Source organism: Pan paniscus, chromosome 6 (assembly GCF_029289425.2).
Source record: "Pan paniscus chromosome 6, NHGRI_mPanPan1-v2.0_pri, whole genome shotgun sequence".
NCBI lineage: Eukaryota > Metazoa > Chordata > Mammalia > Primates > Hominidae > Pan > Pan paniscus.
The window spans coordinates 11,062,412-11,083,397 of record NC_073255.2 but is presented as its reverse complement, the minus strand read 5'-3'; the positions used below and the strand labels follow the sequence as shown (position 1 = coordinate 11,083,397).

The window sequence follows — 20,986 nt, the reverse complement described above, 5'->3', positions numbered from 1 at the left end:
CTTGTTTGTTTTGATTTCTGCTGTGCTTATAAATCACTTTCGGTGGGCAAGGGAGAGAGGGGAAAATGGGTGTTGACTGAGGAATCCCCCTTGCTTGTCTTCTTTTGAAACCGGGCATCTCTGAAGTCCTGGTGTCAAGGGGATCAAGAGATGACTTCTCAGAGGTTCTAGGTGATGCTGAGACCTTGGTGTCTCTAAACTCTGGGCATGTGGACAGGAGGGGCTTGCGGCCGTGTCTCTGACCTGTGTGATGTGCAGGAGGGTCTCATTGACTCAGCGCCTGCGCATTGTGCCTGGCTGTGCTCTCTTTTATGCCCCCTCTATTCTCCTCTCTCCCCCAGGGGATTTTCATCTCAACAACAGAGTGTCCTCACCCAGGCCTGCCTTCCGGCCAGTATGGGTTGTACATCAGGCACCTTCCTGCATGTGTGGCCTCCGGCCTGCCCTCCTCTAGCCACATTCAAGTCCTTTCTCACCAGTTTAAAAATTGTGAAAGTGAACTGCCACCTATTTCAGAGGAGAGATGACTGCCAGAAACGAGGTCTTGGTGCGGAAGGTCTTTGGAGTGGGAGGGCTCTCAGGTGCAGGTGGCAGGTGTTCTGCACCTTGCTAGGCCAAGGAACCCGCAGTCAGAGAGGCTGGGAAGTGGGAGTCAGGGGCAGGGGGCCTTCCAGCCATCTTCCCCCGTACCCCCCAGCTGAGAACAGATGGAAACGTGAAGACGGGTAGCTGGGGCGGCCAGGGAACCCAAGTCCGCTGGCCGAAGCCAAAGCCCGGCACCACCCCCCATTCTTGCTGGTGGAAAGCACCGTGAAATCAACCAGCGGCAGCTCTGAACGCGACGCAGAGCCCGCGAGGGAGCCTGGGCAAGGACGGAGCGGGCCTGCACCGGCGGTTGGGCGGGCTCCTGGGGCGGGGTCCACCTGGGACCGCGGCGCGCCCCTCACCGCTCGCGCCGCCAGGGGGCGCCCTCTGGAGAGCGCGCCTAGGCCGCGGCCTGCGCTTGGCCCCTGCGGGCCGCCGTCTCCGTGCCCGGCATTCGGCCGCTGTTTGGCTGCGCGGCGGCAGCTCCCGGCGGCTCCTGGCGGCGCCGCAGTCGGACCTTCGGGCGCCTGCTGGCCGGCGGCAGCGGCGATGGCCCCCTGAGCAGGCAGGGAGCAGGTGGCGGCAGGCGGGCAAGCGGGCGGGTGCCGCAGCCCAGGCCCGGGTCGCGCCTCTTTGTTTCCACGGGTAGCGGCGCAGTCCCGGGCCCCGGGCGGAAGTGAGACGCGCTCGGCGCGGGGGCCGCGGCGGCCGCACCATGAGCGACATCCGCCACTCGCTGCTGCGCCGCGATGCGCTGAGCGCCGCCAAGGAGGTGTTGTACCACCTGGACATCTACTTCAGCAGCCAGCTGCAGAGCGCGCCGCTGCCCATCGTGGACAAGGGCCCCGTGGAGCTGCTGGAGGAGTTCGTGTTCCAGGTGCCCAAGGAGCGCAGCGCGCAGCCCAAGGTGCGGCCTGAGACGGTCGGGTTCCCGGGCCCCGCAGGCAGGCGGGCGGGCCTTTTCCCCAGCGATGCAGGGCTGTGTCAAGCCGCGGGCGCCCCATGTCCAGGAGCCCCGCGCTCGCGCTCGGCCTCGCTCCTGCAGCAACCCCCAAACCCTTCTCCGGGTCCTGCAGTGTTGCTCAGCTGCCTGTCCAGTCTGCGGGGCTTGTGACAGCCGAGTCTTGGTGTTAAAGGGACAAACTGGCGACTGCCCGCTCCCTAGAGGTCTGTTGGGCTGTTACCGAAAGGCTCATCCTGAACCCTCCAGGAGGATGTATAATGATCTGTATGGCTTTCTTTTTACATCTTTTTCTTTTTTTTTCGAGACAAGGTTTCACTACGTTGCCCAGGCTGGAGTGCAGTGGTGCAATCACAGCTCACTACAGCCTTGAACTCCTGGGCTCAAGTAATCGTCCCGCCTCATCCTTCTGAGTAGCTGGGACTCCAGGCATGCACCACCATGCCCAGCTAATTTTTTAATGTTTTGTAGAGATGGGGCCTCCCTGTGTTACCCAGGCTGGTCTCAAACTCCTGGGCTCAAGATTCTCTCTCCTTGGCCTCCAAAGTGTTGGAATTACAGGCGTGAGCCACAACGCCTGGCCTATATGACTTTTTTCTAAGGTTAACAGCAAAGATCTCCCTGAGACCTGAGCTTTACGAAGGGCGAAAAGTTCTACGGGAGCTTTACGAAGGGCGAAAAGTTCTACGGGAAAATACTGTTATTTCCTGTTTTTCTTTTTTTTTTTTTTTTTTGAGACGGAGTCTCACTCTGTCACGAGGCTGGAGTGCAGTGGTGCGATCTCGGCTCACTGCAACCTCCGTCTCCCAGGTTCAAGCGAGATTCCTGCCTAAGCCTCCCGAGTAGCTGGGATTACAGGTGCGCGCCACCATGCCTGGCCAATTGTTGTATTTTTAGTAGAGATGGGGTTTCACCATGTTGGCCAGGCTGGTCTCGAACTCTTGACCTCGTGATTCGCCCGCCTTGGCCTCCCAAAGTGCTGGGATTACAGGCATGAGCCACCGCGCCCAGTCTATTTCCTGTTTTCTTAATGTATGAGTTAATAAGTACGTTACAGCCACATTTCTTAACGCTTTTCCGGGATTTCTTTTGCAGAGACTGAATTCCCTTCAGGAGCTTCAACTTCTTGAAATCATGTGCAATTATTTCCAGGAGCAAACCAAGGACTCTGTTCGGCAGATTATTTTTTCATCCCTTTTCAGCCCTCAAGGGAACAAAGCCGATGACAGCCGGATGAGCTTGTTGGGAAAACTGGTCTCCATGGCGGTGGCTGTGTGTCGAATCCCGGTGTTGGAGTGTGCTGCCTCCTGGCTTCAGGTACTGCTCAAGAGAGACCCTCGCCCGGGTGCGGTGGCTCATGCCTGTAATCCCAGCACTTTGGGAAGCTGAGGTGGGCGGATCACTTGAGGTCAGGGGTTCAAGACCAGCCTGACCAACATGGCGAAATCATGTCTCTACTAAAAATACAAAATTAGCCGGGCATGGTGTTGCATACCTGTAACCCCAGCTACTCAGGAGGCTGAGGCAGGAGAATCACATGAACCCGGGAGGCAGAGGTTGCAGTGAGCTGAGATGGTGCCATTGCACTCCAGCCTGGGTGACAGAGCAAGACTCCGTCTCAAAAAAAAAAAGAGTCTCCCCTGAGAGTCTCTGAAGAGGATTTTGCTGTTCGGAATTCTCATTTAATTAGATTTCTGTAGTGTTTTTTGTTTGTTTGTTTAAATTATATTTTTTGGCCATGCTTAGTGGTTCACTCCTGTAATCCCAGCACTTTGGGAGGCCGAAGGGGGGCAGATCAGTTGAGGTCAGGAGTTTGAGACCAGCCTGGCCAACATGGTGAAACCCTGTCTCTACTGAAAATACAGAAATTAGCCAGGCGTGGTAGCACGCGCCTGTGGTCCCAGCTACTTGGGAGGCTGAGGCAGGAGAATCGTGTGAATATGGGAGGCGGAGGTTGCCGTGAGCCGAGATTGTGTCACTGCACTCCAGCCTGGGTTACAGAGTGAGACTCAGTCTCAAAAAAAAAACTTTTTTTTAAAAATTAGGGTGTGTTTTTTTTTCTTTTTCTTTTACTTTTTTTTTGTTCTGACAGGGTTTCAGTCTGTCAACCAGGGTGGAGTGCAGTGGTGCAATCTTAGCTCACTACAACCTTTGCCTCCTGGGCTCAAGTGATCCTCCTACCTCAGCCCTCCAAGTAGCTGGGACCACAGGCGCACACCACCATGCCTGGTTAGTTTTTGTATTTTTTTGTAGAGACAGGGTTTCACCATGTTGCCCAGACTGGTCACGAACTCCTGAGGTCAAGCGATCCTCCTGCCTCAGCCTCCCAAAGTGCCGGGATTATAAGCATGAGCCACTGCGCCCAGCTTAAGAATAAGATTTTAAGAGAAATTTAGCAAGTACTGCTGTAAACACACATTTTCATCATGTGGCAGTTCACTGACTCTCCTGAATCTCTTCAATGTGATAGCAGCTGTTAATTTTTACTTGTGGCATCTCACCTGGGATCCTGTAGAGTACAGAAGTTGTCATTTCCTCACCTGAAGGCAGAAATGATGTTTCCTAAGTAAACTGTAAAGCAAGAGCTGGCAGATGTTTTATGTAGAGGGCGACATAGTGAACTGTCTTCAGCTTTGTGGGTCCTGTAGTCTCTTTCACAGCTACTCACCTCTTTCCTTCTAGTGCAAGAAAAGCTTTAGGCAGTAGGCAAACGAATAAGCGCGATCACGTCTCAGTGAAATTTTATTAACAAAAACGGGTGGTGGGACAAATTTGGTCTGTGCAGTGGTTTTTTTTTTTTTTTTTTTGAGGCAGAGTCTTGCTCTGTCACCCAAGCTGGAGTGCAGTGGCGCAATCTCGGCTCACTGCAAGCTCCGCCTCCCAGGTTCATCCTAGTCTCCTGCCTCAGCCTCTCGAGTAGCTGGGACTACAGGCGCCCACCATCAGTGGTGCCGGCCAATTTTTTTGTATTTTTAGTAGAGACGGGGTTTCACCGTGTTAGCCAGGATGGTCTCGATCTCCTGACCTTGTGATCCGCCTGCCTCGGCCTCCCAAAATGCTGGGATTACAGGGATGAGCCACCACACCCAGTCAGGTGGTGTTTTTCTGTTTTTTTTTTTTTGAGACGGTCTTGCTCTGTTGCTCATGCTGGAGTGCAGTGGTGTGACCACGGGGCTCACTGCAGACTCAACCTTCCTAGGCCCAAGCCATCCTTCCACCTCGGCCTCCTGAGTAGCTGGAACTACAGGTATGTGCCACCATATCTGGCTAATTTTTTCTATTTTTTATAGAGATGGGTTCTTGCTGTGTTGCCCAGGCTCATCTGGAACTGCTGGGCTCAAGTGATCCTCCCGCCTCGGCCTCCCAAAGTGTTGGGATGACAGGCATGAGCCGCCGTGCCCAGCCTGGTCAGTGGGCTTCAGATTGCCCACCCCTGCTTTAGTGTAAGCCTTTAACTTTTTTTTTTTTTTTTTTTTTTGAGATGAAGTTTTGCTTTTGTTGCCCAGGCTGGAGTGCAGTGGTGTGATCTTGGCTTACTGCAACCTCTGCTTCCCAGGTGTAAGCGATTCTCCTGCCTCAGCCTTCCAAGTAGCTGGGATTACAGGCATGCCCCACCATTCCTAGTTAATTTTGTATTTTTAGTAGAGACGGGTTTCACCATGCTGGCCAGGCTGGTCTCGAACTCCTGACCTCAGGTGATCACCCGCCTCGGCCTCTCAAAGTGTTGGGATTACAGATGTGAGCCACCACACTCGGCCCCATTAACATCTTTTTTTTGTCTTGGAAGTGGTTCTGCCATTTCTGGAGGTGGTCACTGTGTGTGCATAGTTGCTGGTCAACTCACTCACGACGTCTGTAGTTAAGTGGACTGTGTGGCTTCTTTCCAGCGGACGCCCGTGGTTTACTGTGTGAGGTTAGCCAAGGCCCTTGTAGATGACTACTGCTGTTTGGTGCCGGGATCCATTCAGACGCTGAAGCAGATATTCAGTGCCAGCCCGAGATTCTGCTGCCAGTTCATCACCTCCGTTACCGCGCTCTATGACCTGTCCTCAGGTAAACTTTAAACAGGTTATTTCTATGGAAGAAGCTTCAGTCAATGGCTAGTTTTATTTTCCACTGAATACCCAGGTGAAGTGTCCAGTAAATGCTTTGGCCGTTTTGTCTCTGAAATGTATATTTTTATTTTTATTATTTTTTGAGATGGAGTCTGTTGCCCAGGCTGGAGTGCAGTGGTGTGATCTCAGCTCACTGTAACCTCCCCCTCCCAGGTTCAAGCAGTTCTCCTGCCTCAACCTCCTGAGTAGCTAGGACTATAGCAGGCATGCGCCACTACTCCCAGCTAATTTTTTTGTGCGTTTTTAGTAGAGATGGGGTTTTAATGTATTGGCCAGGCTGATCTCAAACCCCTGATCTCAAGTGATCCACCCGCCTCGGCCTCCCAAACTGCTAGGATTATAGGCGTGCGCCACCGTGCCCAGCTGAGTTTTTATTTTTTATTTTTTGAGACAGGGTTTCACTCTGTCACCCTGGCTAGAGTGCAGAGGCGTGATCCCAGCTCACTGCAGTCTCTGCCCCCAAGGCTCAAGTGTTTCTCCTGCCTCAGCCTCTCGAGTAGTTGGGACTACAGGTGCATGCCACCACGCCTGGCTAATTTTTGTATTTTTTATAGAGACGGGGTTTCTCCATATTGTCCAGGTTGGTCTTGAACCCTGAGCTCAAGCAATTCTCCCTCAGCCTCCTGAGTAGTCGGGACCACAGGTTTGCAACACCATGCCTGGCTAATTTTTTATATTTTTTGTAGAGATGGAGTTTCACCTTGTTGCCCAGTGTGGTTTTGAACCCCTGGACTCAAGCAGTCCTCCCACCTCGGCCTCCTAAAGTGTCGGCATTACAGGTGTGAGCCATTGCACCCAGCCTGAAATGTGTGTTTTTAGTTTAGGCTAAAAGCTAAAGGTGTGGACCACCTGGACGTGTGCAGTTTGCTAAGAGGGAACTATTAGTGATACCCATTTGCCTGAGGTGCAATGGTCCAAGTGGCAGGCAGCCCAGAAAGCAAGCTCTGGTGTCTGTGAGATGTGACCCGCTCCCTGGACATATGACTTGATTTTTTATCATCCCCATACTTTCTTTAATTTTTTTTACTTTTTTGGATATAGAATCTTGCTCTGTTGCGCAGGCTGCTGGAATACGGTGGTGCACTCATAGGTCACTGTACCCTCAAAACTCTTAGGCTCAAGTGATCCTCCCACCCCAGCCTTCCAGGTCGCTGGGACTGTAGGCACACACTACCAGGCCTGGCTGACAAAACCTGCTTTTCTGCTGCTGTTTCCGATTCCTCCTCCTCTGCCCTTGGCTGTTGCTGCTCACAGGGCTGACAAATAGTCTCTTTCTCTTCCTGGTCTGATAGCCAAACCAGCACTTTGAAAGCCTTCAACAGCATCTGTCATTTTTATTCAGTCCAGTATTGGTCTCCCACCAGCCTCCTGACTATTTTTGAGCCTTCTTTTTTTTTTTTTTCTTTTTTTGAGACAGTGTCTCCCTCTGTCGCCCAGGCTAGAGTGCAGTGGCATGATCTCGGCTCACTGCAACCTCCGCCACCTGGGTTTAAACAATTCTCGTGCCTCAGCCTCCTGAGTAGCTAGCTGGGACTACAGGCGCGCACCACCATGTCTGACTAATTTTTGTATTTTTAGTAGAGATGGGGTTTCACCATATTGGCCAGGCTGGTCTCGAACTCCTGACCTCCTGATCCACCCATCTCGGCCTCCCGAAGTGCTGGGATTACAGGCGTGAGCCACTGCGCCCAGCCGAGCCTTCTTTTATCTGTCACCCTTTTTTTTTTTGAGACGGAATCTCACTCTGCTGTCCAGGCTGGAGTGCAGTGGCATGATCTTGGCTCACCACAACCTCTGCCTCCTGGGTTCAAGAGATTCTCTTTCCTCAGCCTCCCGAGTAGCTGGGATTGTAGGTGTGTGCCACCACACCTGGCTACTTTTTGTATTTTTAGTAGAGATGGGGTTTCACCATGTTGGCCAGGTTGGTCTTGAACTCCTGACCTCAGATGATCCACCCGGCTCAGTCTCCCAGAGTGCTGAGATTACAGGTGTGAGCCACTGTGCCCGGCCACCTTTTTTCTTGTTGTTAGGTTTTGTAGCTCTCTTGAGAAAGTTTGTGTGGAAATGTTGTGAACATGCAAGCGCATGCCATATTCGTACGCTAATTTCTTTCTTTCTTGTTGTTTGTTTTTGGAGACAGAGACTCGCTCTGTCGCCCAGGCTGGAGTGCAGTGGCGCGATCTCGACTCACTGCAAGCTCTGCCTCCCAGATTCAAGCGATTCTCCTGCCTCAGCCTGTAGCTGGGACTACAGGCGCCTGCCACCACACCCGGCTAATTTTTTGTATTTTTAGTAGAGATGGGGTTTCACCGTGGTAGCCAGGATGGTCTCGATCACCTGACTTCATGATCCACCCTCCTCGGCCTCCCAAAAGTGCTGGCATTACAGGCGTGAGCCACTGTGCCAGCCGCATATGCTAATTTCATACTCTTCTTTTGCTAGCAGTTTCCTTGTGGCATGGGAGGCAGGTGTTGAGGGGCAGGGCCACGCTGCTGCAGTGGGATTTCCCTTCTCTCTCCTCCAAAGGCTTCCTAAGAGCTGTTAACAGGTGGGAGTGGTATTCAGGTCTTTCATCTTCCAATAGGAAAGATTTCACTGAACCCAGCTATGGTATCATAGTTGGCTTTTTGGTTTTTTTTTTTTTTGAGATGGAGTCTCACTCTGTCACCTAGGCTGGAGTGCAGTGGTGTGATCTCGGTTCATTGCAACCTCCACGTCCCAGGTTTAAGCGAGTCTCCTGCTTCAGCCTCCTGAGTAGCTGGGGCTATAGGCATGCGCCACCACGCCTGGCTAATTTTTGTATTTTTCGTGGAGTCAGGGTTTCACCCTCTTGGCCAGGCTGGTCTCAAACTCCTGACTTTAAGTGATCTCCCTGCCTCAGCCTCCCAGAGTGCTGGGATTACAGGCATGAGCCACCACACCTGACCTACCTTTTAAGTCATTGGTTATTCCAGGCCAACAAAAACAGAAACTGGCCTTACCATGGGGAAGGGATGAGTTAGCATATGGAACAGGAAAGAATATTCAGGGAATGCCACTGACACAGCACAGCAGATCTGAAACAGTGTTTTTCTCTTAAGCCAGTATGTCCGTTGAGATGTTGGTGATTTCTCAAGTCACTGCCACACAGCAGTGGCCCTGGAAGTCACCATCCGAATGGTGACTGAAACAGCTCTTGGGCACTTCTGGTAACAGGAGAGCATTCTTGGGGAGCCCGTGTCTTCAAAGCACAAAAAGGAAGATACCCACATAATTATATCCCCCCTTTCCTGGATGGCGCTGAGAACGTGGGACTCTAGAGACCCTAACTGGGATCCTAGAGACTGAGGACTCATGAAGCGCACATGCCGACATGTATGATGAGGGCACACCTGCTCAAGTGTGCACACGCACACATTTTCTACAGGCTGGTAGAGATGCATCAGCTCAGATCTGAGGGGGCGGGGATACACTGGAGAGGTGGGTATGACCTGGTGTTGCCCAAACAGAAACATCTCTGTGGAATCGAGGCTGCACACGTGGCCGGGCGGGGTGGCTCACTCCTGTAATACCAGCACTTTGGGAGGCCGAGGTGGGCGGATCACCTGCAGTCAGGAGTTGGAGACCAGCCTGGCCAACATGGCGAAACCCCGTCTCTACTAAAAATACAAAACTTAGCCAGTGTGGTGGCAGGTGCCTATAGTCCCAGCTACTCGGGATGCTGAGACAGGAGAATCGCTTGAACCCGGGATGCAGAGTTTGCAGTGAGCTGAGATCACGCCACTGCACTCCAGCCTGGACAACAGAGTGGGACTCCGTCTCAAAAAAAAAAAAAAAAGGCACACAGGACAGCAGCTGCTCCCCGCTGTAGCCATCGTCTCACTGCAGTAGGTGGGCAGGGCGGTTCATACTCCAACAGTTGGCAGGAATCATCTCAGATGGTGGGCACAGCCCCAGAGAGGGGGCTGAGGACGCACTCCTGTGCACACAGCCAGCCTAAGGGCATTGCACACCAAGCCCCACATGCACAGTATAGCCTCCTGATTAAAAGCCAGGCTGCTGAGGTCAGATCTGGGCTGTATGCTTTGTGTGTGTGTGTGTGTGTGTATTTTTTTTTTTTTTTTCCTGAGGCAGGATCTCACTCTGTTGCTCAGGCTGTTGTACAGTGGGACAACCACAGCTGACTGCAACCTTCACCTCCCAGTATCAAGTGATCCTCCTACCTCAGCCTCCTGAATAGCTGGGAATATAGGTGTGCACCACCACTCCCGGCTAACTTTTAAGAATTTTTGTAGAGACTGGGTCTCACTATGTTTCCAGGGCTGGTTTCGAACTCCTGAACTCAAGTGATCCTCCCACCTTGGCCTCCCAAAGTGCTGGGATTGCAGGTGTGAGCCTGGGCCATATACTTTCGACGAGTCCTGGGGAAATCACTTGACATGACTGTCCCTCAGTTACCTTGTCCTTTGTATGAGACTAATTGCTGGGGTGGAGGGAGGATTAAATGAGTTCGTCTATGTAAAGCGTTGAGACCTGTGCTGGGCTCATAGGAAGCCCAGACTAAGTGTCACCATCTGTTCTTCTCTGTCTGGGCCACAGAGCCTGCCAGGTCTCAGGGATCACATCTCTGAGGGTTGCTTAGATGAGGGTTCCAGGTTTGGGGTTGGGACGGCCCTTGGCAGCAGCCAGATCACTGACAGGACTCTGAGCTGCTCCCTGAAGGCCACCATTGCTGTCACTGCCCCATACAGGAGACACTGAGCACCGGGAGGACACGTACTCAGGGAAGGGGTGACGTGTGGCAGTGTGGGATAGAAAAACCGTGGAATTTTATCTAAATTAACATGCAGCAGGCAATTTCTCCAAAGCATGTTGGAGTTCCAGGGAATTGTAGACTTAAGTATTTCTGCAGCCTCTCCCTTGCTCCAGGGTCCTGGGCACTGGGATGTGACAGTGACTGAGATGAGACTCCCAGTCCCCCTGGAGTGGATGTTCTAGGAAAGGGGACAGAAAATAGCTAAGCCAGGAGGCGTGATCCAGACCATCAGGTGGGCAGTGCCATGGGCCCTGGGGTCAGGCTTCCCTCTCTCCACTTCCCACCCCTGTCCTCGAGGCCAAGAGCGCTCCTGACCTAATGGTCTTTGTTTGCAGATGACCTCATTCCACCTATGGACTTGCTTGAAATGATTGTCACCTGGATTTTTGAGGACCCAAGGTTGATTCTCATCACTTTTTTAAATACTCCGATTGCGGCCAATCTGCCAATAGGATTCTTAGAGCTCACCCCGCTCGTTGGATTGATCCGCTGGTGCGTGAAGGCACCCCTGGCTTATAAAAGGAAAAAGAAGCCCCCCTTATCCAATGGCCATGTCAGCAACAAGGTCACAAAGGACCCGGGCGTGGGGATGGACAGAGACTCCCACCTCTTGTACTCAAAACTCCACCTCAGCGTCCTGCAGGTGCTCATGACACTGCAGCTGCACCTGACCGAGAAGAATCTGTATGGGCGCCTGGGGCTGATCCTCTTCGACCACATGGTCCCGCTGGTAGAGGAGATCAACAGGTTGGCGGATGAACTGAACCCCCTCAACGCCTCCCAGGAGATTGAGCTCTCGCTGGACCGGCTGGCGCAGGCTCTGCAGGTGGCCATGGCCTCAGGAGCTCTGCTGTGCACGAGAGGTGGGTGCCTCCCTGGCCCAGGTCTCCTGGTGCGGGGACACCGCCGCCCTGCAGAAGGAAGGAGGGGCTGCTGGACAGACACTGTTTTTGCTTCATTTAGGACTTCTTTTCCTCCTAGTGAACACAGGGGAGGAAGGCGCCCCAGCCGTGCCCCCTGCATTCCACCCTCCCTGCTCACCCCGTCAGGGTCCTAACATCCCACAGATGGGAGGTCTCAGTGTCGCCCAGGACTGGGGACTCCTTGAGAGCCTAGATAGCTTTCCTTCCAAGGAACCCTTTTTCTTTTTTATTTTATCTTATTTTTATTTATTTATTTATTGCGACGGAGTCTCACGCTGTTGTCCAGACTGTAGTGCAGTGGCACGATCTCAACTCAGTACAACCTCCATCTCCTGGGTTTAAGCAATCATCCTGCATCAGCCTCCCGAAAGCTGGGACTACAGGCATGCGCCACCACGCCTGGCTAATTTTTGTATTTTTAGTAGAGACAGTTGCACTATGTTGGCCAGGATGGTCACCTGGTGGCCACCTCTACCATCCAAAGTGCTGGGATTACAGGCATGAGCCACCGTGCCGTTTCTTTTTCTGTGTCCTTTTTTATTTTTATTTCTCTTTATTTTTATGAGACAGGGTTTCTCGCTCTGTTGCCCAAGCTGGAGTGCAGTGGCACGATCGTAGCTCGCCACAGTCTCCAGCTCCTGAGCTCAGGCAATCCTCCTCCCTCAGCCACAGAGTAGCTGGGACTACAAGTGTGTACCACCACACCCAGCTAATTTTTTAAAAAGATTTTTGTAGAGCCAGGGTCTCACCATCTTGTCCAGGCTGGTTTCAAACTCTTGGGCTCAAGTGATCTTCCTGCCTCAGCCTCCCAAAAGTGCTAGGATTACCGCTGTGCCTGTCCTTGTCCTTTTTTATTGAGGCATAATTTATTTTTATTCATTTATTTTTTTTTGAGGTGGAGTCTCACTTCTTTGCCCAGGCTGGAGTGCAGTGGTGCGATCTCGGCTCATTGCAACCTCTGCCTCCCGGGTTCTAGTGATTCTACCGCCTCAGCCTCCCAAGTAGCTGGGATTACAGGTATGTGTCAGCATGTCTGGCTAATTTTTGTATTTTTGGTAGAGACGGGGTTTCACCATGTTGGCCAGGATGGTTTCAAACTCCTGACCTCAAGTGATCCGCCCGCCTCAGCCTCCCAAAATGCTGGGATTACAGGCGTGAGCCACTGCAACCGGCCAGGGGACGGGTTTTTTAAAGCAAAATTGAAGACAAGGAGAACTCAGATTCTTCTTTTTTCTTTCTTTTTTTTTTTTTTTAAGACAGGGTCTCACTCTGTTGCCCAGTCTGGAGTGCAGTGGTGTGATCTCGGCTTACTGCAACCTCCCTCTCCCAGGTTCAAGCAGTTCTCCTGCCTCAGCCGCCTGAGTAGCTGGGATTACAGGTGCCCACCACCACTCCTGACTGATTTTTGTATTTTTAGTAGAGATGAGGTTTCACCATGTTGGTCAGGCTGGTCTCAAACTCCTGACCTCGGGTGATCCACCCGCCTCAGCCTCCCAAAGTGCTGGGAATACAGGCGTGAGCCACTGCGCCCGGCTAGAACTCAGTTTCTAAATGACACTAGGGAAATGTAGTATGAGGCGCTCTTGCTGTCTTGCTAGCATCCTTGCAAAGAACGTCAGTGTGTATTTCACCGTGTTATCTCCAGTATGTTCATTAATCTTGTATCTCCTTAATTGCAGATGACCTGAGAACCTTGTGCTCCAGGCTGCCCCATAATAAGTAAGTATCCTCAGGACTCCTAGCTGGGCCAGCTTGCTGGAGCAGGGTGGAGGGAGGCAAGACAGGGCGAACCCCTTTGTCCTGGGTTCTTTGGGGAGAGCCCGGTAAGGACCTGATGATAAGTGGAGCATCAGATAACGCACGTGAACAGAACTCAAGTAGAAAGTAAACCTGAAAAATGGTCGTCTTGCTGGTAGTCTGTGAGAGAGGCCAGTCCCTGTATCACCGAAAGCTCCCTAGTGAAGCTGCACCTGTTGAGTGGTGGGTGTGGCGCAGGGGGCCCTCTGTTGGTGGCACTGTGAACTGCACAGCCCTTTGGGAAGTCTTGCAGAGCCACAGCCCTATAGCACTGTACGTTTGTTAGGCTAGCTGCCAGCGCTTGGCCATCAGGCGGCACGGACCTGGGTTCTGGGCGCGGCCCTGTCTGGGATTGGCTGTGACACTTGGGAAGTCTCTTGACCTGTCTCTATGCCTCAGCTTACCCCGTTGTAAAATGGGGGTGATACTGTTCCCTAACTCACAGGACAGTAGTGAGGATGAGACCCAGTGGTGTTTGTGAATTTCTCATCCTACTCCTTGCCATGTGGAGACCTCCAGAAACGCAGTCATCAGGTGAAAAGTGGGAACTGTGGTCAGATTCTGGAGAGAATCCGGGCCTTGCCACTTCCAAAAGTCCATATGTCCTTGGGCAGCTTCCCTGCCTTCTGCCTGAAGTCCTCGTGTAAAATCAAGAAAACCATGGGATCTGCCTCATGTCCCTCTTGCCTACCCCAGCTTCTCACCGTAAGATTTTTGTGAGGATTAAATGAGTGAAAACAGGCCAGGGCTGGGGTGTGGTGGCTCACGCCTGTAATCCCAGCACTTTGGGAAGCTGAGGCAGGTGGATCACCTGAAGTCAGGAGTTCGAGACCAGCCTGATCAACATGGTGAAACCCCGTCTCTACTTAAAATACAAAAATTAGCCGGGCGTGGTGGTGCGCACCTGTAATCCCGGCTACTCGGGAGGCTGAGGCAGGAGAATCACTTGAACCCGGAAGGTGGAGGTTTCAGTGAGCTAAGAGCATGGCACTGCACTCCAGCTTGGGCAACAGAGTGAAACTCTGTCAAAAAAATAAAAATAAAAAGGCCAGATGTGGTGGCTCATACCTGTAATCCCAGCACTTTGGGAGAACGAGGCAGGTGGATCACTTGTGGTCAGGAGTTTGAGACCAGCCTGGCCAACATGGTGAAACTCCATCTCTACTAAAAATACAAAATTAGCCAGGTGTGGTGGCATGCACCTGTAATCACAGCTACTTGGGAGGCTGAGGCTGGAGAACCACTTGAACCTAGGAGGCGGAGTTTGCAGTGAGCTGAGGTCGTGCCACTGCACTCCATCCTGGGTGACAGAGCCAGACTCTGTCTCACAAAAACAAAAAGGCTGGGCACGGCTCACAACTGTAATCCCAGCACTTCGGGAGGCCAAGGTGGGTGGATCACCTGAGGTCAGGAGTTTGAGTCCAACTTGGCCAACATGGTGAAACCCCATCTCTACTAAAAATACAAAAGTTAGCCAGGCATGGTGGCGGGTGCCTGTAATCCCAGCTACTTGGGAGACTGAGGCAGGACAATTGCTTGAACCCAGGAAGCAGAAGTTGCAGTGAGCCAAGACCGTACCATTGCGTTCCAGCCTGGGCAATAAGAGCAAAACTCCGTTTCAAAAAAAAAAAAATTGGCCAAATATGGTGGCATGCATCTGTAATCCCAGCTATTCATTCGGGCGGCTGACACAAGGATTGTTTGAGCCCAGGAGTTTGAGGCTGCACTGAGTTGTGATCGCAACTGTACTACCTGGGCAACAGAGCAAGACCCTGTCTCTTAAAAAAAAAAAAAGAAAAAGTGAAAACACAGAATGCACTTAAACTAGTACTTGGCCTGTAGTGAATATCTAATAAGTGTCAGCTGCTTTTTTTCTTTTTGAGACAGTCTTGCTTTGTTGCAGAGGCTGGAGTGCAGTGGCACGATCTCGGCTCACTGCAAGCCTCTGCGTCCTGGGCTCAAGCCATCCTCCCACCTCACCTCCCAAGTAGCTGGGACTACAGGTGTGCGCCACCACAGCAGGCTGATTTTTGTATGCACAAAAAATGTTTCATACCGATGCAGTTACTAACTAGCAAAGAACTGGAAACAACCTGTCCTACAGCGGGGTGATACTTAGTAAATGAGCTGTGATACCTCAGGAGGATGGAACATTATGCATCTGCTAAAAATAGTGACTGACTGCTGGGGAGGAAATGTTGATAGTGGAAAGCAGAACCCCTGTGCACATGGACAGGGTTTATAGAAATGACAAAGTGAGCTTGGTGGGGTTAGTAATGTTCTTCCTTCAGAGCCCTCACACTGGTCTTTAGCAAGGAGAAGCAGGCTTCCAGGGCAGGTGTTGGTGAGCAGTGTGGACAGAGGGTCAGTGAGTGGCTCGGCAGCCCTGGGGGTGTACACAGCCTCAGCCTGGCCCAGTGGCTGTGTCAGGTCCAGCAGCAGAGCGCTGGGCAGCGCTCGCAGGCTGAGACAGAAACATGCATAACTCGAGTCCAGGGTTCAGCCGGATGCTGGTCCACAGCCTGCAGAGGAACCGCATCCTTGTGTGGGGGTTGGGGACTCCCATCCGTGCCACACTTACTCTGCCAGGTTCTGCAAGGGAGGAGCCGGGGCAGATGTCTGGATGGGTACAAAGCCTGAGGGGGCGGAAGGGAACAGTCTCTGGGATAAGACTGTCCTGCCTGAGGTGTCATAACAGCAGCACAGACAGATCAGAGGGCCACCTCTCCCAGGGGCCCACACTCTTCCTCTCCTCTTTTTCTTTTTCTCTGTTTTTTTTGTTTTGTTTTTTTGAGACAGAGTCTCATTGTGTCACCCAGGCTAGAGTGCAGTGGTCTGATATCAGCTCACTGCAACCTCCGCGTCCTGGATTCAAGCGATTCTCCTGCCTCAACCTCCTGAGTAGCTGGGACTACAGGTGCCTGCCACCACGCCTAATTTTTGTATTTTTAGTAGAGACAGGGTTTCGCCATGTTGGCCAGGCTGGTCTCGAACTCCTGACCTCAAGTGATCTGCCTGTCTCGGCCTCCCAGAGTGCTGGGATTACAGGCATGAGCCACTGTACCTGGCCTCTTTTTCCTTTTTTTGGTCTGGGTTCTAGAAGTTTCCACAGCATCAAAGAACATTGTTGGTATCAGCTGGCACCTTTCCCCTCCTGCAGGAATCCCTTTGTGATAGTTCCCTTCTTTGTCCACCGCTTTTATTTAACATTTTAATGTTTTCTTCAGGGAATTAAAAAGACAGCAGGATACAAATCCTGTGTATCATCCGAGTCTTATAACTAGGGGTCCACATTAGAGCCCCCCAAAACTAATCAGCAGTCCCCTGCTGGTCCTGCCCTGGAGAGTCTTGACTCCATCCCTTCCAAGGAGCTGGTGGCCGCCTCTCCTGATGCAGATTTGGGGAGCCCTGACCTCCCGGGGCAGGCCTGGCACTGCTGTTGGGGAAGGACTGGGGGTCGCCTGGAATACCTCCTACATTTCTTTTCTTTTCTTTTCTTTTTTTTTTTTTGAGACAGAGTCTCGCTCTGTCACCCAGGCTGGAGTGCAGTGGTGTGATCTCGGCTCACTGCAACTTTTGCCTCCCGGGTTCAAGCGATTCTCCTGCCTCAGCCTCCTGGATGGCTGGGATTACAGACAACTGCCACCATGCCCAGCTAATTTTTGTATTTTTAATAGAGATGGGTTTTCGCCATGTTGGCCAGGCTGGCCTCGAACTCCTGACCTCAGGTGATCTGCCTGCCTCGGCATCCAAAAGTGCTGGGATTACAGGTGTGAGCCACCACGCCTGGCCTACCTCTTAGATTTCTGACAGTCTCTGTGTTCATTGTGTTTCCAAATAGACCGGAAACTTCTTGAAGTGCTTTCTATCTCCGGCAGGGTGTGTACAGGTTCAAATCATCACATGACCGAAATTTGGCCTCTTCAATACTCTGCAGTACCTCCTCCTTGGGTTCGTTAATCTCTTGCTAAATTACTTACCCAGGGTTATTTAATAGTAGTAACAGAAAGAAAGGGGGCTCAGAAGAACTTTGGGCACCAAATGCACCAGCCCTCCACATACCCTCTGTTTACTGCCTGAGCCCCTCCTGGGGGCCCTGGGCCCAAGCCTTTGTACTGGGGAGCTTGGGGGTTCAGTCTGTGACAGACCAGCCCCTTGATGGAGCATGGGGGAGTAGACAGCAGGCAGGGCCGTGGCTGGGAAAACGGGTTGTTGTGGGACCCAGTTAGGATAATATGCAGGGACGGAGCCTTGGCTAAGTGACGGGGTGTGAGTAGAACCCGGCAGGCTGGCCTTGGTGTTAGGAGAGACCAGTGCAGGCGCTGCAGACACAGGACCCAGCCGGAGCAAGATCCTGGGGCAGGTCAGGAGAGGGGCGGGCAGAGCCCGTCTGTCTGCAGCAGAAGCTTCCGACGGGGGAAGCAAGGGGAAGGCAGGGTAGGGAGGAGGCCTGGGACCTGAAGCTGGGAAGGGCCCCAGAGGGCCTTTTTTGTTTTTTTTTCTTTGAGACAGGGACTCACACTGGCTCCCAGGCTGGAGTGCAGTGGCACAATCATGGCTCATGGCTCACTGCAGCCTTGAACTTCTGATCTCAAGCAATCCTCCTGCCCCAGCCTCCTGAGTAGCTGGGACTAAAGGTGTGCACCACCACGCCCAGCTAATTTTTAGTTTATTTTCTGTAGAGATAGGGTCTCACTGTATTGCTCCGTCTGGTCTTGAACTCCTGGCGTCAAGCAGTCGGCCTCCAAAAGTGCTGGCATTACAGGCGTGAGCCACCAGACCCGGCTAAGAGAGATTCTGACTGGGGAGAACCCATGGGGAGTTGGTCGTTTCCGGCTGACACAGAGCGGGGCAGCCCTCGCCTCGGCTGGGGGAGCTGGGGGTGATGAGCCAAGCCAGGGAGTTCTGGGGGGTTGGGGGATCATCCTGGGGAGGGCGTGGTTAGAAGGCAAGGGCCGTGAGAAACTCTTTCAGGAGTCTGGGAAGGGACCCAGCTTTGGAAAGCCACGTTGAATTTGCTGGGAGGAGGATTCCAGGAAGTGCGGGCCGTGGTTGTGCTGTACCACCAGGACGGGAGGTCCAGGCCTCTGGGGCCCGGAGGCCTTGGTGGGAGCGCGGTGGCGGATGGGGAGACCGTGCTTGCAGCTGTTCTCGGAGCCCCGGTGCTGGGTGCTGGGCGGGGTGGGTGCCCAAGAGTGGGGGCATCTGAAGCTGAGGCTGCGCGGGGCGGGGTGGGAGGTGGGTGGGTCCCGGAGGTCTGTAAGGGCTGGGTCCAGGCCTGGGCCGTCCCCGAGGGGGCCGCACCGGACTCATTCTGAATTTCAGGACTCTGAATTTCGGGGTCGTTTGCAAGGCCAGCTTCCTGGGGCTTCTGCTTGGAATTCAGGTAGGGCGCGGTCATTCTCGGCTCTGAGGAGACTGTGGCCAGCTGTTCTGTGTGTCCCAGCGCAGCAGAGAGCCGCAGAGGCTGACGTGGAGGCCACCTGTGTGGGCTGCGCGCCCGGGAGTGCTACGGCCAGAGCTCCGTGGGCCACAGGCCCCGTGCAGAGCCCACTCCCACGCATCCTCGCCTGTGGGGTCCTGGCTCTGCCACTGCTTCTCCGTGTCCACCGCCTGGACCCCCGGGTGGTCCGTGCCTGTGTCGGTGCCTCTCCCGGGCGGGGTGCGGGGGGACGGGGTCAGCCTACCGTGCGCACCTGCGGAGTCCCCGGAGCCCGCCCGCGCTGACGCTTCTCCTTGTGTTCGCAGCCTCCTCCAGCTGGTGATCTCGGGTCCCGTGCAGCAGTCGCCTCACGCCGCGCTCCCCCCGGGGTTCTACCCCCACATCCACACGCCCCCGCTGGGCTACGGGGCTGTCCCGGCCCACCCCGCCGCCCACCCCGCCCTGCCCACGCACCCCGGGCACACCTTCATCTCCGGCGTGAGCTTTCCCTTCAGGCCCATCCGCTAGGCTGGCCCGCGTGTGCCTTCTGCGCTCTCGCTGGACGAAGCCTTTCGAGATGGAAGGGGTGGCCGGACTCCCAGAAGAGAACCTCGGGGAAGGGGTCGGGCAGCCCCTCCCCGCCGGCAGAACTGTCTTGGTGTCACGGAGTCCAGGTGCTTCCCACCCGGTCGCATTCTTTGACATGCAGATTGGATGGTGAAGGGAAGAGTCCAGCCTCTGCCGAGAGCCTGCTGCGTGCATTTTTAAAAGATGCCGATCCTGGGAGCCTCTGTTCTCTGCGCATTTCAGACACAGCCTGTGTGGCGAGGAGTGTGACGGCAGGAGCCACAGGTGCAAGCCCGTGTGTCTGGCCTCTTTCCTCGTGAAGACGATGTGTCCCCGCCAGAAAAAGTGGGCTCCTTCTGCAGCCCCGTGAGCTGAGCCCAGGCAGCGTAGTGACCACAAGCTTATGTGCAGCACTGCTCAGGGAGGCTGTCAGGAATTCCCCTCACCTCGGAAAGGAACTTCTCAGTTTTATTGGGGGTGTCTAAATTTTCCTTTCATATGTTCAAATAAATTTTTCTAAACAGTCATGTAGACTTTATGGAATGTATTTTTAACAGCTTCATAAATATTGCTTCCAACTGCAGGTATTTTCTTCCCAATCTCTCTTTTTTTTTTTTTTTATTTAGACAGAGTCTCACTCTATTGCCCAGGCTGGAGTGCAGTGGCATGATCTCGGCTCACTGCGACCTCCGCCTTCCGGGTTCAATTGATTGTGGCACCTCAGCCTCCCCAGTAGCTGGAACTACAGGTGCACGCCACAACGCCCGGCTAATGTTTTGTATTTTTTAGAGATGTGGTCTTGCTAGGTTGCCCAGGCTGGTTTTGAACACTTGAGCTCAAGCGATCCGCCCACCTCGGCCTCTCAAAGTGCTGGGATTACAGGTGTAAGCCACTGCACCTGGCCTCCTTCCCAATCTCTTATGATCGTCGCAGTTTTTAGTCATTTCTTTTGACGGAAACAGCTTGGACACCTATGTTCCCAGCTGAGCCAGGCAGCTGGGGTCAGCAGGCATAGAGTGCTCCAGGTCTTTTTTTTTTTTTTAAGACAGGATTTCACTCTGTCACCCAGGCTGGAGTGCAGTGATGTGATCTCAGCTCACTGCAACCTCCGCCTCCCAGGTTCAAGCGATTCTCCTGCCTCAGACTCCCAAGTAGCTGGGATTACAGGCGCCCACCACCGCGCCTGGCTAATTTTTGTATTTTTAGTAGAGACAGGATTTCACCATGTTGGCCAGGCTGGTCTCGAACTCCTGACCTCAGGTGATCCACCAGCCTCGACTTCCCAAAGTGCTGGGATTACAGGCGTGAGCCACTGCGCCCAGCCTGCTTCAGGTCTGTTTGCTTTGGGTCACATTTCTTCCCTCAGGTACAAAACAGCCGTCGGGGATCTTTTTCCTACTGAAAAGGGAAGGTGTCTGCTTGGAGTCCTCCCTTAACTGACTTCAGGAGGAAGGAAAGATCAGGAACCATGTCACTGGCTCTCCTAGCCTGAAGTGAGAGACAGCAAATGTGGAGCACTGAAAGATGGAGCTTACCTTGCAGGGATGAAATTTAACCTCCTGGGGCCGGGTGCAGTGGCTCACGCTTGTAATCCCAGCACTTTGGGAGGCCAAGGTGGGCGGATCACTTGCGGCCGGGAGTTCGAGACCAGCCTTAGCAACATGGTGAAATTCCATCTCTACTAAAAATACAAAAATTAGCTGGACGTGGTGGTGTGCGCCTGTAAAATCGCAGGTACTTGGGAGGCTGGGGCAGGAGAATCACTTGAACCCAGGAGGCAGAGGCTGCAGTGAGCCAAGGTTGTGCCACTGCATGCCAGCC

The 20,986-nt window shown here is 53.2% G+C and overlaps 1 protein-coding gene across 4 annotated transcripts; it reads left to right on the top strand.

Moving 5' to 3' along the window:
- The first annotated feature begins 968 nt into the window (after window positions 1–968).
- Window positions 969–19,692, top strand: INTS15 (integrator complex subunit 15). Of its 4 annotated transcripts, XM_063605625.1 has the most exons (8): window positions 1,011–1,492; window positions 2,642–2,863; window positions 5,434–5,599; window positions 10,792–11,319; window positions 13,059–13,098; window positions 17,055–17,127; window positions 18,502–18,562; window positions 18,925–19,692. In XM_063605625.1, the coding sequence occupies exons 1-8, from the start codon at window positions 1,301–1,303 to the stop codon at window positions 18,939–18,941; spliced, it is 1,299 nt and encodes a 432-aa protein (XP_063461695.1). In that variant the 5' UTR covers window positions 1,011–1,300; the 3' UTR covers window positions 18,942–19,692. The 4 variants fall into 4 exon arrangements, with proteins under 4 accessions (XP_034819537.1, XP_063461695.1, XP_034819536.1 ...); XM_034963645.3 differs by lacking the exon at window positions 17,055–17,127; XM_034963646.3 differs by lacking the exons at window positions 17,055–17,127; window positions 18,502–18,562 and having other exon boundaries at window positions 969–1,492.
- Window positions 19,693–20,986: the final 1,294 nt, after the last annotated feature.